Source organism: Penaeus vannamei, chromosome 10 (genome assembly GCF_042767895.1).
Source record: "Penaeus vannamei isolate JL-2024 chromosome 10, ASM4276789v1, whole genome shotgun sequence".
NCBI classification, from domain to species: domain Eukaryota; kingdom Metazoa; phylum Arthropoda; class Malacostraca; order Decapoda; family Penaeidae; genus Penaeus; species Penaeus vannamei.
Window position 1 is genome coordinate 44,027,049 of NC_091558.1, and position 17,500 is coordinate 44,044,548.

The 17,500-nt window shown below is 33.4% G+C and overlaps 1 protein-coding gene across 2 annotated transcripts in view; it reads right to left on the reverse strand.

Annotated features, from left to right (window-relative positions):
- The window catches only part of LOC113814239 (titin homolog), a 32,499-nt gene that overhangs the window by 14,096 nt on the left and 903 nt on the right, over positions 1-17,500 (reverse strand). For both annotated transcript variants that reach the window (XM_027366272.2, XM_027366271.2), the window contains exons 2-3: positions 9,294-11,680; positions 2,786-2,873 (exon numbers count right to left, since the gene is read on the reverse strand). In XM_027366272.2, coding sequence (XP_027222073.2) covers positions 2,786-2,873; positions 9,294-11,591 — 2,386 coding nt within the window. In that variant the 5' untranslated portion in view covers positions 11,592-11,680. The remainder of the gene's footprint in view (positions 1-2,785; positions 2,874-9,293; positions 11,681-17,500) is intronic.

The following is a 17,500-nucleotide window of genomic DNA, read 5'->3' on the forward strand; positions in this document are numbered from 1 at the left end:
ACATTTTTTGGTATGTAAAACTCAGCTTTTAAATCACTAAAGACCAAATTTGTTCCAAGTAAAAGATGAAAATTTTAGGTTATTTGCTTCTGGGAGTAAAAACTGGGCTGTGGAATTACAGTCTTTAGGGGTTACACAGCTCTAAACCACATATCAAGAAAACATGATGGCCAAGTCTTAAGGAAGCCTCCCAAATGTAGAGTTGGTTCATTATCAGCATACACTTATAGCAAATTCACTCTAGTAGTAAGATATGAGTAATTCCATTTTTGACATAATTTTGTACTGGTCTGTGTTACCCAGAACAATATTTTGATAAAAAACATGTACATACATACACATTACACAAACTTATACACTTGTCACTATCATCCAACTTTTTGAGTTTTATTTGTAATATTTCTAATTGTGTCCTGATCTTTAGAGTTGTATTTGTCCCTAATTGGCCTCCTGGGGGCATACATCACTGCTAAATAAACTACAACTTGAGATATATTTGTGTGTCCTTTCACTTTGCAACACCACAATTTATTTAAACACATATCTGCACTGGCAAAACTCATACACCGTCTCTCACCACTGGACACTGTTCATTGATGGAGCATCAAAAGTTGTCCACCTAACAGAACTTTTCCCTTTGTCGCAATTTCTTTTGACTCAAATGTTTAATTGGTACCACCTCTAATGAGACTATATGAGGAGTCAATGAATATGGTGCTTACTCCTTATGATGTAGAACTTGGTATCAATGATAAGTCAGTCAATGTATACATTAATCTCCCTCACTCAAAAATATATGGTTATTGTTATTCCATGTAATTGTATATATCAGTTACTTATAGGCATTGGAATAAAAAAAAAGAGTATACTTGGAAGTCAGTATCATAAATACAGTCCTCAGCTATTAACCACTAGACGACGGGTGGCTTATACATACATGCAATGGCTGTTGTGGACCGAAAAATGAATAGAATCATATCATGCCCATTCCCACCTCACTGGCTCGTTGGATGGAGTTTGTTTTTCTCTGATAGTAGCGGCTTCATTTTTTTGGTAAAGATTTTAGGCAATAGCACCTATAATGAAGGAAAACCTTAAAAATTATAATAATTTTATTACTTATAGAAAAATAGGAGCTTTTAGATGCCAAATGTTGCTCGCAAACTACCGAACTAGCCAGGCGCAAACAGGAAACTGATGATGCACGCCAACAATCCCATTATTACGTCCACTCGCCCAACTTTAATACCTATCGGCATTGGGTTAACCACTTTCTGCCGGGTGGCATATATGTACATGCCATGGCCATTGTGGACAAAGTAATGGGTGGCATCAAACACAACCCTTCTGCGCCCTAGGCTCATCAGACAAAGCTTGTTTTTCTCTAACAGTAGCGGGATCATTTCTATGGAAAAACTTTTAAGCAATAGCACCTAATGTGAAGGTAAACCTGCAAAATTTCTGTAAATTGTATGAATATACAAGCTTTTAGGTGCCTAATGTTTCCTACAAATTACCAAACAAGCCAGGCGCAAAGAGGGGAAACTCACTGCTCACCAACAATCCCGCAATCATGTCCACTTGCGTAATTTTTTACCGGCATTATTGGGCGTACTTGTTCATTCAGCTAAATACCAGAGCTTTATCATTTTTATATTCAAATATATAAAAAATACATATTGATGTAAGCAAAACCTTAAGTACTGCCACTGGTTGGTATCATTGAGTGATATCAGTGTCTGTCAAAATCTGGCTCCGGTATCAGTGTCAGCATATCTCTAATGCTGCATATAGGACAAGAATGGGGAAATGTATTGCAAATTCAATTAATGACAGTCCTGTAAGATCTAAATTCCACTTGATATAGATAAAACATTGCTACAATAAGAGAATATTGAAACTTTTTATCATTCCATTTCATTGTTGTTGTGTTTTATTTTACCTTTGTAAAGATTACTGTGTATTTCTGTTCATCAGTGATAATAAAATTAACTACATTGTATAAAAAAGCAAGAAAAAAATAATAATAATAATAAATCATGGTTTTCTCCTTTTCCCATGATAAAAATATGATTTAAAGGATTCAATCACCACTAAGACCCTAACTACATTACTAATGAAATTTGATAATTATGCATAAACTTCAAAAGATAAAACCTTATGGAAGCAGTGGCCAGACTGGAATGTGTGTCGCTCTTTTTCAAGATCCTATGTCCCATAGGAAGTGGAAATCCACAAAAAGAACAAAATTCCTGGCAGAACTGACAGGATTCATAAGTAAAGCAGAAATGATTTGTGAAAATCTAAGGTCTTAATGTAATGCTGATGAACAATATAAAAAAATCTAAAAAACAAAAGAGCTCAATAACTGAATAATAAATTTGAAATAATTCGACCTTTTGAAATTTCATTATACTAACCCTAAGTTTCAGATGCACCCAATGATAAATGTTAACATCAGCTGTGGTACTAATACAAGGACAGTGATAACCCTGGTGCACCACTGATGTACTTTTCAGACAGGAGCAGCAGTAGTAGAACAACAGTCCAGTAATATTAACAATTACAGGAAAAAATAACTATAATAAGAACACTTGAAAAACACACACACACACACACACACACTCACTCACTCACTCACTCACTCACTCTCACTCACACTCACACTCACACACGCACACACACGCTACACACATATATAAACAAAATAACGATATATAAATAAATACAGAAATAACTAAATACACGAAACAGCTAATACTTTCGAGAAGTAGAAGTAACCTACCTGCCCACTCTGTTGTTCCTAGTTGCGGCTCTTCAAACTCCAAAGGCTGCGGGTGGCCCAGAAGGTCCTGCTTCATATAGTGCTGTGACTATAAAAAGAAAAGCTGGTTAATTCAACCACTTCGGTTCCAGGTTGCCATTATCCATGAATCTGTGTAATTTTTATTTTTCCCTTTGAATTATTATTTTCTCTTATCATATAAGCTATTTAGAGTATTTTAAGTTTTTTGTAAATCTAAACATCTACTTATTTGCATTAATAACCATATCAGATTTAATTTAGCAATACCAAAGTGATTATCTTAATCAAACATACAAAAGTTAAAATAAATATTAAATATATGGGGTATAGATACATAATATATAAGATACCAAAGAAGCAAGCATATCACTTATAATCATTAGAATGTAATTATGTAAAAAAACAATTATCTATAAAGCAAAAATAATTCATGATAACAAGACAAGCAAGCAATGGGACGCATTTGTAAGCAAGATTACCACAAACACTTTCAAACATAAAGGTGTATTTACAAAATTAACTGATATAACAAAGGCAATTATACAAATGAAAACAAACTGACAGTATTACTACACAACACTCTTTGTCCACCCTCTTTCCTAAGTCTGACATCTGCTCCTTTTTTCTGGACAATTTCAGACCACTGCCTTCAGACGGTATTACTCCTAACATTTGGGGATATTATTTATGACAGCTGATAATGTGATAATGGAAACTGCATTCATCTATGGCATCAAGTATAGCATTTCTAGAGTGCTTACTTCTATATACTTCTATTGCATTGCTTTTATGTACTGTCTAGTTCATATAATTGCTCCATTTCACAGAACATATGGATATAAAGCAGCACATGACTGCATAAATAAGATGTATCACCTGCACTTTTTATGAAATGCTATTTTTCCATAACTGCTACTAATACTAAATTAAAACCAAAATAATTATGAAAAGAAAACAGGAAGCCATCCCCTCTCAAGAGATTAGTGGCTGGTTTGTTAAAATTGAGGAAGACCCGACCCAATTAATAGTCATACATAAAGACAGACAGACAAATAAATGTTTATCTGTTTATCAATCAGATACATATACATTCATATATCTATTTACACATAAGATATGCATGTCTTGACTGATATATATGCATTTATTTCAGTGTATTTGCATGTCCGTATAATAAATGTTCATCGAGTCGGGCCTCACTGTTTTAACAAACCAGCCGTAAAATTGTAATCTAAGAAAAGCAACAGTAACACTATGAGGAAGAAACATAAAGGGGGATAAGCAAAAATAAAGAAGATTTTGGAATGCATGATTTCTAGGATATGAGGCTAAAAACAGACTTTCAGCCTACACTTAAGGGGCTCTATCTCCGCGATGATGAGACACAAAGAATTGTTTTGTAACAATAGTATGGGTGCTTGTTACTCTGCATTTGGCTAATTCATTGTCATGTAATTAGACATGAAGATGTTAATCCTGGCTATTTCATGATGAATGGATAAACCCAAAATATTCAATGATAAGCATTTAGGGCAAACATTGTTTTCTAAAGATAAAAGCATTTGTCATGAAACAACTACTTTAACCTATTGGATCCAGATGCTTCATTGCCATCCAAAATACAGGCATTAGGTTTACGTGAGCAGACACTCTGCCAGGTGTGCAGCTTGTGGGCTGGGTGCAAATGAACACTCGTTTGTGATGACATGACTCTATGCTTCCCCTTAATAAAGTTATTTTGTCTTTTTATAAATAAACATTTTTAGTTCTTTTGCCATTATCCAATGTCCATCTTTGTCATTTGATGTTTTATCCTGATGGTAATAGACTGCTTTCCTTGCACTGACTCCATATCATTTCTTTAGGTTATTCTATATGTGAAACAATAATAACATTACATACCTATACATAACATTTCATGAGTCTCATTTAAAATAATATAATATGAAATACCACCAGTGCCGCTAGTCATTGCTGCCAAAAATAGGATCCTGAGCATGGAAATGGCATCTTCTCTGAAGATGGCGCTCTTCCAATCACACCTCAGGGACATTACATTCCACACTCATTTGTCCAAAGATATAATGCCAAAACCCCTTCCTAAATGTCAAATGAGTCTAATCACCCTCCAAAAGATTTGTGCAATCCTGGTAAGTTTTCCCTGTCATTCTAACAGTCAGATGAAATACACAAGATGTTCAATTCATATCATCAGACAAATTTTCTTTCCCATGATGGCATGTTCTCAACAACACACCCCAAAGCCAAAATTTTCTCATGATGGTCACTTCACCTGGATCATACGGGTTAATGAAAAGACAAAAGAATGTCAGGCATATGACAAAAAAAAAAATACAATTAAGAAATTCCACAATAATAATAAGAAAAAGAAAACAAAGAGAAACAAAATTCATAATATCAAGTGTTTTAAAATCATCAGAAGTATCATCTCTTCAGGTATTCTATAAATATAGCTAAGAAACTTAACCACGTAGATGTGTCTTGCTTTTCTTAACACCTTTCTGACACATAGGAAAACAGTCAATAGTCCTTTCAAAACTGTAATTAACCTATTGGATCCATCTTATCATGAAAAAATCTGGCTGTGAGGTGGCTGTCGGGAACTTATCATCATGGAAAAAAATAGGCTGAGGGCTGGGGTGACAAGAGAATCTCATCATTGGATTTTGTTGCTGATTGATGTGCGACGAGGCTTCTCACCACAAGTGCACAATGCCTTTGGAGGGAGATTGACTGAGTGGACTTTAATATTTCCACCAGAAAACAAAGGTGGAATGTACCATCAGTAAGGCATGCCTGGAAGAGTGCCAGCACCAATGAGGACACTATATCCATGCACAAGAACCTATTCATGTTTACACAGGATGCGTTACAGAAAATTGAATAATACAAAAACATAAGCATAAACAACATAAGTTACTTTTTGTTATTGTAAATAAACAAAGAGCAAATTGCCCAGAGAATTAAAAAGTCTTATTATTTTCTTTACACAACATAATAAATGACAAACATACAACTCTGGAACCTGTAAAACAGCAAAAACATAAAAAAGGCTAAAGACTGCAAACAGAAGGCAAGGAATCTTGTTCCCACACATGAGTGATTGCGTGGCCCAGGCCTACAAGCCATACACCCAGGAGAATAACCACTCACGTAAGCCTAACGCCTATGTATTTGCTCGCGAGCCACAAGACACTCGGATAACTGTTTAAGCACTGAGGAAGTCATGATTTGGCCGGATAATGTCTTTATTTCCCTTATCAGTCACATGCCATATTTTTTGATCTTGTAATATACACTTATCCCTACAACACTGGATTTTTCAAAATTACCCAAAACGTGTAAATAATCATACTACAGATCACACAATAAGGCTTAGATTAAAAAAAAAAAAAAAAAAAAAAAAAAAAGTATGGGTTAAAGTACCCAGAAAATTTACATATTTTTTTGTTTCCTGGAGACTGAAATTCATGAAACAATTAATATCTATAATTGCCATGGCTGCTACCACTGACTATGCTTGCTATTAATGTGACTGACCTATGGAGGCCATTTCCTCCTCAGAGGCTTCCTCCACAACTAGCTCCCTTTTACTTTTTGTACCTTATCAATATTCAATAACAATAATAATAGTGGTTTCATTAAGTACAATGATCTTTCAAGAGAAAAATTAATTAGAAAAACAAATCTCAAGGTGGCAAAACAGATTGATATAACAAAAACATAGCTTTTCAGACAAGTGAGATGTTTAAATTTGTAAAAAGAAGGAAAGAGAAAAGTTTAATGCTTTCTCCATGTCCAGATTAAAAGGCGCAAATATCTGGCCAAAGATGCCTCTCGCTACTTTATCTTTCAAAACTTTTTCATTACCGTAGACATCTACAACTGGGAAAAAAGGTAAATAAGTTTCTTGTGCATCAGTTCTCTTATCAAATTGGCTATGAATAGGATGTTGACAGTTTAAACAACTATATCTAGCTTGTGGTGAGAGACAGCTATCCCACTTTATCCATACACCTCTTCCTACCTTAGAGGGCCTCCCATCTAATTCCCCTTTCTACCCTCTCTATGCCATCGGCAACTCCTACACCTTCCATCCCTTCCCTTGGCCCTTTCCACTTACGACATGCTACACTACCATCTTGGAAGTCACTACCTAGCATGACAAAGCTATTTGTAATTATGTTTATCATATTTATCTATCAGTTTATTTTTTGTATAAATAAACATAGATATAAGGTTTAGTGGCATATAAATCATGATGAATGTCTCCTTCATTTACATTAAAAAGGTTTATTCTTCAAGTATGCATTGATACTTAACAAATGGTTCAATGGTGCAGATAAATTTGAGTGAGTATGATCTGATACATCACTGAGTGTATATACATTATCTAAATCAATATGCTTAGGAATTTATAATTACATTCCTCTTAAAAATTAATACAAAAGAAATCAATAAATAAACCCAAACATAAACACATCTGAATTTTTAAATCAATGAAGTAGCTTATAGAGAATATTCAAAGGTTGAGAAGTATTACCAAATAAGTCTGTGTATTACAAAAATCACTATCAATAAAACCTGAAAAATGTAAAACACACTGCCTGAAGTAAAACCATTAAACCAAAAAATAAAACCTTTATCTAAGGTTGAGAGTATCTTTAACACCATAGACCTATGAGAAGTTGTTCGTACACAGAAAATTATTCTTTAGCAATTGCTTTCCCAAGCTGAAATATAGCTATAGCTTGCATTCAACTTGAGTGGTTTAGTGGGAAATGAGGAGAGACACAAGTAAAAACTTTCAAGTTTCAGATGAAATGAAGGACGTCATTGATATCCTTTCCTTCCTTGATAACCTATTAATCGATCTAACTTCTTTAGACAATTTTCAGTATCTTCAAAAGAAAAGCTGGAAACATATAGATAGAATATATGAGCATAGTTAGACCACTAAGTTTGCTGATGGTATAAAGTGCAAGGAATATCTATATCTTACAATCAAAGATTATGTTTACAACATCTAGGCCTCAGAGCCAGTGTTTTGTGAGAACCTTTGATGGCTACAATCACCATATGCTATATTGACAGAAAAGTTACACCCTTCAACCACTGCTAAGAAGCTAATTGGTTCTCATTTAATGTTTGTGTTCTGCTCTTCAAATAATTGAGAACAATTACATGAACTGCATTAGCACTTTAGAGAGGATAGCAATAATGCTATACATGTAGCTTTCAAATGTTACAAAATGATGTAAAATACACTGTGGAACAAATACACTGACAAACTGAAAAGTGTTAATGATGATGCATTACAGGCTCCTTGGGTTGGATAGCTCTACTGTTTCTGGACTATTCTTCAGTCTTCAATTTAAAGACCTTCCATTTGTCAGCATCATACAGTGGACTGCTCTGGGGTGTTTCCTCTTTGCAGCATTTTATCTCCCCTCCACATATGGTAAACATGTTTTTTTTTATACAGGCAATATTTTACCAACACAAACTGTAACCTAATACATATTGTGCTCTATTTTGTGTCATTCCTTGCATTTAATGTACTACAGAGCAAAGAAATGATGACTACATGCTCAATAATTCTATCTAGTGTTAATGCTTTAAAATCATTTACTTCTTATCTTCACAATTCTAACTATATAAAGAAGAACACATCTGATTATGAATTGAGAATAAATGTACTGTACACGAACAGACAGCACTACCAACGGTTATGTCATAAATTTTAATTTTGAGATGTAGCAATTGCAATGTGCAAAAGTGGTTAGTAGTTTGTATTTATTCATATTGCAATTAATAATGTTTTCCTAATATAGTTCCATGCAGAGTGACACAATGATTCTAAACAGATTCTGACGATTTACTTTAAAAAAAAGAAAAAGAAAGAAAGAAAAGAAAAGAAAGAAAAACATGAAAAATCATTTAACAAGAAATAATTTGACTTGAAATGATACCTAGCACCCTAAAAAACAAGTTCCCTTCATTGCATGACCTCCCAAACACTATGTCTGCAGATGAAAGAGACTAACCGTAGCTAATACTCCTGCTGACATACCTCATCTGATGACGAGAAAAAAATACTCTATCCCAGATTCTATACGTCAACTAAAAACTTTATGAGTGCGATTACTTTTCTTAAAACAAAGGTAAAATCAAACTAAATCAGGTTCTAAATAAAAAATGTTCAAGTAAATATTTATCAATTAATATTAGATAAAATATCAATAATAACAATAAATCATCAACATATATAAGTTATATTTAAGCATTAAACTGGCAAACAAAGATTCATGCAGCAGCTAAAGAGGAGAAAAAGAAGTTACAAAAAAAGTGATACACACATATACATATTACTTCAGTACCTAATAAATACCTATGCCAACAATATTAACCAAAATCTACACACTTAATAGTACACTACTGCTGAAAAAATAGTAATGAAGCTTACATGAGGTGGAGACTGCAGATGCTTGAAAACTGGTCTGGTCATAGCTGGCTGTAGCGTAGTGGAGCGGCCCCTGGGGTGGTGAGGGTACCCCCGGCTGTAGTGGGGCGGCGATGTGTGGTCAAGGTTGTGTGTCAATCCAATGGCAAGGGGGTCACACAGGTCAGCATCTGGCTCCAGGGACGCGAGACCCAGTATGTGGTCTTGATCATCGTCTTTAATTTCAATCATGATACCTGTGAAGTCCACATCCTTGTTTTCTTTATCTGAATCATTCATTTCCATGTGATCTACAGACGCATGAAGCCTCAACATGATGGTTCCTTTCTCCAGTAAGATCTGTCGTAACTTGCATGCGTCCCATAAGCCGTGGCCATTTTTTATTGGGGAAACCTTAATATTTACATTTCTAGAAGTTTGCAATTTATCCTCTATGTCATCTCCTCCATTCTCAAATCTCATTCGCTTGGCACTGGGTTCAATCTCATCACTAGAATCAACATTGTCACAATTTTCTCCAACAGTATGTGGAGCTGATGCACTAATATCAGTGAGCTCCCTATCAGTTTCCATTTCATCAGGATGGAAGTCTGCAACCCCATCAGCTGCACCTATAACACTGTTGATCACCAAACCACCAATACTGTCAGCTTCATCTGCACTGCTGTCAATCAGTGCCAGATCAGCTGCAGCAAAGGACGGATCACCTGACACAGAAGCTTCCTGAACCTCTTCTAGAGGCTGTAAGCTGCTGCCTATTGTAACAGGTTGTAATTGTTCAGCATCCACTGATGAGACATTGTCTGGACTAGCAATGGCACTACTGTGAGAGGATGGTATTACAGGAGATACAAAGTTACCTTGTACTTCCCTTCCAATTTTCACCTGTTCTCTCTCCTCTGTATTGACAATTACTGGAATGGTCTCAACTGGCACTTCATGAGCTACATTCTGTTCACTCAACACCTTGGTTGTGTCTACTGTATTCACTTCATGGTCGTCATTAATTTCGTCCACTTTCTTAATGGTCAACTTGCTCGCTTTAGCTACATCCTCACTTTCTAGAGGTTCCTTCAAATTTTCTGTTACAGATATGGAATCAGTTGTCTTTTCTTTACTTCTTTCACTTGATACTTCACTCTGCTCTACTTCGACACCACACTCACTTGAAGAATTCTGAACTGTTCTTGATGAATGAGCATTCTTTGATACACTACAGTCAGAAACTGCTGAAGAGTTTGACTCTTCTTTTGAAGAAGCTGACTGTAAAGTGTCTGCAAGTGCACTTGGACATGACAGTGGAGAGCCTGAAGATTGATTGGCCGCAGATGGAACTTTTGATGACTGCTGGTCTGAGAATACTGTTGGCAGTGATGATGACCTGTCAGTCAAAACTAAAGGTACCTTAGAAGCTCTGTTCTCAGATACTGGTGCCTGCACCTGTTCCTGAGATGATGAGCTGACCACCTCCTTAACATTCTCTTCTGCAACTGAACTTGAGGATGATGTAAGAGGCGTTGTCTGATCTTTACTTGATGGGGAAATATTCTTTGTGTTATCTTCTGACAATTCAGCCCCATGATCTGTATTGTTTTTTTCTGTTAATGAAGCACTATCAGGAATATTTTCCAGTGTAGCATTTCCTACTTCATCTGAAGTTTTTAATGAAGTTTCTGATTCACTGGTCAGTTTTTCCGTAGAACTCTCATTACATGTTGTTACACTATCTGACACAGATTCAAAGGAAGCAGCTTTTTCTGTGGATATCTCTACTCTTGTGTCTGACTTCTCTACAGATCTCTCTGCATCAGTAAGTGGGTGGTTTGCAGGACAATTATCTAAAGGACTTTTAATTTGTACATTTATTTGCTCCTCATGTTCCTTTCTTGATTCTTCACTGCCCCCTAATACTGTGGATTCCTGCTTATGCTTAAGAGGATCGAGATTTATATCTGGCACCACGCCTAAAGAACTTTCTTTTGCAGCAGCAGCAGGGTGTTTGGTGGACACGTTTGGCACCTCACATGATAAATATTGCAAGGGATCTCCATCCACTCTATTTGGCTTCTCAGGAGAACTTTCTGCTGGTTTATCCTGAGAATCACCAGGGATGGGAGAAGGGGGTGTGATGCAAACCACTGGTACCTCAAGAGACATCTTTGGAGGAGGTTTAGAAGAGGTTTGTGTCTCCAATGCCTGAGATCCTCCTGGTGTGGCTTGGACCACAGGCGCTGCTGTGGCAAGAGCAGAGCCAGGTTCACCATCATCTTGAGAACACTGTGTGGAGACTGTGTCTGCCATGGTGGTGGCTAGTACTCAATCACCACACTTTAGATATATCATCTGCCATGCCACACACTTGGCCCTATAGGCTTTATCTCATCCCCAACCTGCAATGAACAAAACATAAAATTAATACAATGAAAAAGATAATACTTCACATAAAGTATATATACACACACACTTCTGAGTGAGTGAATGGGAGAAAGAGGAAGGAAATAACAACTACCAGATGATAAATTGACAATAATCCTGGATTAACTTGTATAACTTCTATCCCCAGCATAGGAGACACATAACTAGGTCTATGTATTTACAGACATTAGAGAAGCATCAAGGGCAAAAGCAAAAATAGCATGAATAAATAAACCTGTCTGGCATATCATTAACCACTGACCATCTGTGTACGCTTTGGTAGAGGACAGAGCGGACATTAAGTAAACTATGCAAAAAAACAACAGAGAACACCAGAACTTATTGGGACATTTCAAGTCTCATTATGTAAAATCTGAGAAGTAGATTTTAGAAATACATCAAATTTTTTGTGCGCACTGAATCAGCATAGAAGTAGAAGTGACTGTTCATTGTACCAGTGTTCCACATTTGAATAAGATGTCATGTTTTATATGAATTGAATAGTTATCAAAGTTTCCCTTTTTAAACCTCTAAGAAGGAAAGCCAATAAATCAAATGAGCAAATGGATTTGTCTATAATGCACTCCTGGTTATAGCGTTCCCTATCAACATTTCCTATCACAACCCAGCAAAAACTAATAAAATGCAAAACTTCAAAGCAGTGGCAACTTGTAATATGGAGATTGAAAGAGGCAAAAAATATTCAATCATACTCTCTATACAAGTATTGACAATAAAAATGATAACTGGTGAAATAACAAAATAAAAACAATAATTGAAAGAGCAATAATAATAATAATAATAATAATAATAATAATAATAATAATAATAATAGTAATAATAATAATAGTAATAATAATAATAACAATAATAATAATAACAATAATAATAATGATAATAAAAATAACAACAACAGTAATAATAGTAATAATAATAATGATAATAATAATAATAATAACAATCATAATAATAATGACAATATAAATCCAATGAATATTAACAAAAAATATTAGGCATCTTTTCCAGTGGCAATTAGGGTGTCTCGCAACACTACATAACACAAAAGCTGTCTCATGATTGGCTTGATATTTTACTGTACTGGTTATCTTTCCGACAGGTACAAGGTATTTAGGAATATGATATCCAAGATGACTTTTGATATCTTATGGTGGGTAGTGCGGTGTTATATATATCCAATATAAGTACAAATATGCATGAAATATCCGAAGTAGGAGGAATGCATCTGGCAACTCAATAAATGTTTACTGGCTGCTCAATTCCTATCGCGTGTGAGGTGTCGTATTTCCCATAACCGCTGGAAAAGATGCCTAATGATAATCAAAAGAACAACATAACAACAGAAAATGTCTAAAATATATCAATAATGGATTTTACTGCAAATACTATAAATATAAATATAAATATAAACGTGTGTGTGTGTGTGTGTGTGTGTGTGTGTGTGTGTGTGTGTGTGTGTGTGTGTGTGTGTGTGTGTGTGTGTGTGTGTGTGTCTATATATATATATATATATATATATATATATATATATATATATATATATATAAATATATAAATATATAAATATATATATATATATATATATATATATATATATATATATATATATATATATATATATATATATATATATATATATATATATATATATAATGACAACCTTACAGAATAAATGTCTTAAAAAAATAAGAACAAACAATAATACCAATAATAACAATAACAGCAAGAACGACAACAATAATGATGATGATGATGATAATAATAATAATAATAATAAATAATAATAATTATTATTATTATAATAATAACAACACTATCACAAACAAATATATCATGTAAAAAAAATACTGATATAAACAATGCCAAGAACAATAATAATACCACTGCAACAACTAATAAAAATTATAACAGAAAATGCTATAACAGCAGCAAAAAACACAATAAAAATGGCTGTAGTATTTATGACAATAACAATACCAAAAAGTTAAATTTTGATTACTAATAACAAAAATAACAACAATGAAAACAAAAGCAATTAAAAATATATATATAATAAAAATGGAGTGTAATAATAAAAATTAAAACAATGATGATGATCATTATCAACATTAATGTCCTCTTTGTCTTATCATTACCAATCCTATCAACTAAAACTATCATCAGCTTGTAGTGAGATCAATATAAATTTTATGAGAATAATACAAATAATAACAATCACAACAAACAAAAATAATAAGAAAAGAATAAATACAAAGAATAATAACAATCACAACAGTGATGATGATGAGAATGATAATGAGAATGAGTAATTAAAAATATAACAGTAACAATTACATTATTCCATTTTAATACTAATAATACTAATTCTAATTGTCTACTTCTAATAATGATGACAAATATCATTATCATTACCATAATCATCATAATATAATACATAACCACAATAACAAACATGGTAACATTAATAAAAGCTTTATCAATAATAATAGACATTAATATAAACTATAATAATAATAATAATAATAATAATAATAATAATAATAATAATAGTAATGACAAAAAACAACAGTAGCCACAGAAATATTGTTCATACTAATCAAAATAAAAAAGAACCAATATGAAAAAAGAAATGAAGAGGACAAAGAAGAAGAAAAAAAAAAAGCAGTGGTAGTTGTGGTGGCAATGACACTACAAGTAATACTGGTGGGTATGACTGAACAATGGCCATCATAGCAGACAATGCATTATGACATGTTCCTAGCATAAGTTCGCAGTAGTAGCAGTAGTTATAGTTATTATTATTCTTTGCTGTTCTTGTTATTTGTTGTTCCTTCTTATAAAAGCTTTCTGTTGCAGGAGTATGGTAGTACATCATAAGTAGTAATGGTGGTAACAGTAGTAGAAATAGTAGAATAGCAGTTGTAAAATAGTAGTAGTGGTATAAATAGTAATAGTATAAGTAGTTGTAGTAGAAGTGGTAGAAGTAGTTATAATAGTAGTAGTAGTTGTAGTAATAGTGGTGGTGGTAGCAACTGAAGTAAAATGAATAGTAGCAATGGGCTAGTAGTAGTAACAGTAGTAGTAGAACTAAGAGCAGTAACAGCAGCAGTAGCAGTAGTACTAGTAGTAACTAGTACAAGTGGTAGTAATAGCTAGCAGTAGCATTAGTAGCAGTACCTAGTAGTAGTAGCAGGAACTAGTAGTAGTAGTTAGTAGTAACTAGTAGCAATAGCAGCAACTACTACTGGTAGTAGTAGAAACTACAACTAGTAGTAGCAGTAACTAGTGGTAGTAATAGGTAGTACTAGTGGTAATAGTAATAGCAGTAGTAACAGGAATAGTTCTGTGGTAGTAATAGGAACTAGTACTAGCGGTAATAGTACTAGTGGTAATAGTAATAGCAGTAGTAACAGAAGTAGTTTTGTAGTAGTAGTAGTAGTAGTAGTAGTGGTGGTGATAACAGTAGTAGTAGTACTAGTAACAGTAACTGCAGTAGTAGTAGTAACTGTAGTAGTAGTAGTAGTAGTAGTAGTAGTAGTAGTAGTAGTAGTGATGGTGATAACAGTAGTATTAATTTAGTAGTAGTAGTAGAAGTAGTAGTAGTAGTAATGGTAGTAGTGGTAGTATTAGTAGTAGTAGTAGTGGTGGTGGTGGTGGTAGTAGTAGTAACAGTAAATATAGTAGTAACACTAACTGCAGTAATAGTAGTAGTAGTAGAAACTGTAGTAGTAGTAACTGTAGTGGAAATAACAGTAGTATCAATTTAGTAGTAATAGTAGTAGTAACTGTAGTAGTAGTAGTAGTAGTAGTAGTAGTAGTAGTAGTAACAGTAGTAGTAGCAGTAACAAAAGTAGTAATAGTAGTAACAGTAGCAGTAGTAGTAATAACAGTAGTAACAGTAGTAGTAGTAGTAGTAGTAATAGTAATAGTAATAGTAGCAGTAGTAGTAGTAACAGTAGTAATAATAGTAGTAGTAGTAGTAATAATAATAATAGTAGTAGTAGTAGTAGTAGTAGTAGTAATAGTAGTAGTAGAAATAGTAATAGTAGTAGTAGTAGTAGTAGTAGTAGTAGTAGTAGTAGTAGTAGTAGTAGTAGTAGTAGTAACAGTAGTAGCAATAATAATAATAATAACAATAATAATAATAGTAGTAGTAAATATAGTAGTAGCACTAACTGTAGTAGTAGTAGTAGTAGTAGTAGTAGTAGTAGTAGTAGTAACAACAGTAGTAGTAGCAGTAACAAAAGTAGTAATAGTAGTAACAGTAGCAGTAGTAGTAATAACAGTAGTAACAGTAGTAGTAGTAGTAGTAGTAGTAACAGTAATAGTAGTAGTAGCAGTAGTAGTAGTAACAGTAGTAGTAGTAGTAATAGTAGTAGTAGTAATAATAATAATAATAATAATAATAATAATAATAGTAGTAGTAGTAGTAGTAGTAGTAGTAGTAGTAATAGTAGTAGTAGTAATAGTAGTAGTAGTAATAGTAGTAGTAGTAATAGTAGTAGTAGTAATACTAGTAGTAGTAGTAGCAGTAGTAGTAGTAGTAGTAGTAGTAGTAACAGTAGTAGTAGTAATAATAATAATAATAACAATAATAATAATAGTAGTAGTAACTATAGTAGTAACACTAACTGCTGTAGTAGTAGTAGTAGTAGTAGTAGTAGTAGTAGTAATAGAAGTAGTAGTAGTAACAGAAGTAGTAGTAGTAACAGAAGTAGTAGTAGTAGTAGTAGTAGTAGTAGTAGTAGTAGTAGTAGTAATAGTAGTAGTAGTAGTAATAGTAGTAGTAATAGTAGTAGTAGTAATAGTAATAGTAATAGTAGTAGTAATAGTAGTAGTAGTAGTAGTAGTAGTAGTAATAGTAGTAGTAGTAGTAGTAATAGTAGTAGTAGTAATAGTAGTAGTAGTAATAGTAATAGTAATAGTAGTAGCTGTAGTAGTAGTAGTAATAATAGTAGTAATAGTAGTAGTAAAAGTAGTAGTAATAGTAGTAGTAGTAGTAGTAGTAGTAGTAGTAGTAGTAATAGTAGTAGTAGTAATTGTAGTAGTAATAGTAGTAGTAGTAGTAGTAGTAGTAGTAGTAGTAGTAATAGTAGTAGTAGTAGTAGTAGTAGTAGTAGTAATAACACTAACTGCTGTAGTAGTAGTAATAGTAGTAGTAAAACTGTAGCAGTAATTGTGGTAACTATAGTTACAAAAAATAAAAGTAGAAGTAAAACTATTTGCTGTGTGAAAATCAATAGAGCAAAGAATAGTAGTAGTAACATGCAGAGGATAATCACAAGGCTTGGAAGAATATATTAAAAACAGTACAATGAGTCATGAAATAACTGAAGAAAGAGGGTGACCAGGTATGATGAGTAAAAATGAAAGACCTACAATGCAGAGAATAATGGGTAGAACTGGAAAGAGTGAAAACTGTTGGGAATAACAACCCTAAATGGTTAGTAATACTATATATATTACTTATGGCAGCAGCATTATTAGAGAAAAAACAGGTATAATGCAAAGATGATCATCTCACCAGACTATCTGAACCAAGATTAATATATAAATAATAAAAAACTGATTTTATATGCAGCAAAATTTCTACCCATAAAATAACAAGTTAGGTCCATAAAATAATTATACTGCAAAATGCATCTTTCAACAAATGACCTCCAGATCTCAAAATCAGCTTCAACAGTTGTCAATTGAGGAATTGTCATTGGAGTTGTGACTTGGTGGATTCATCTAAAATCAGTTATCATGCACTTTGTAACTTTCTTAATATGTAT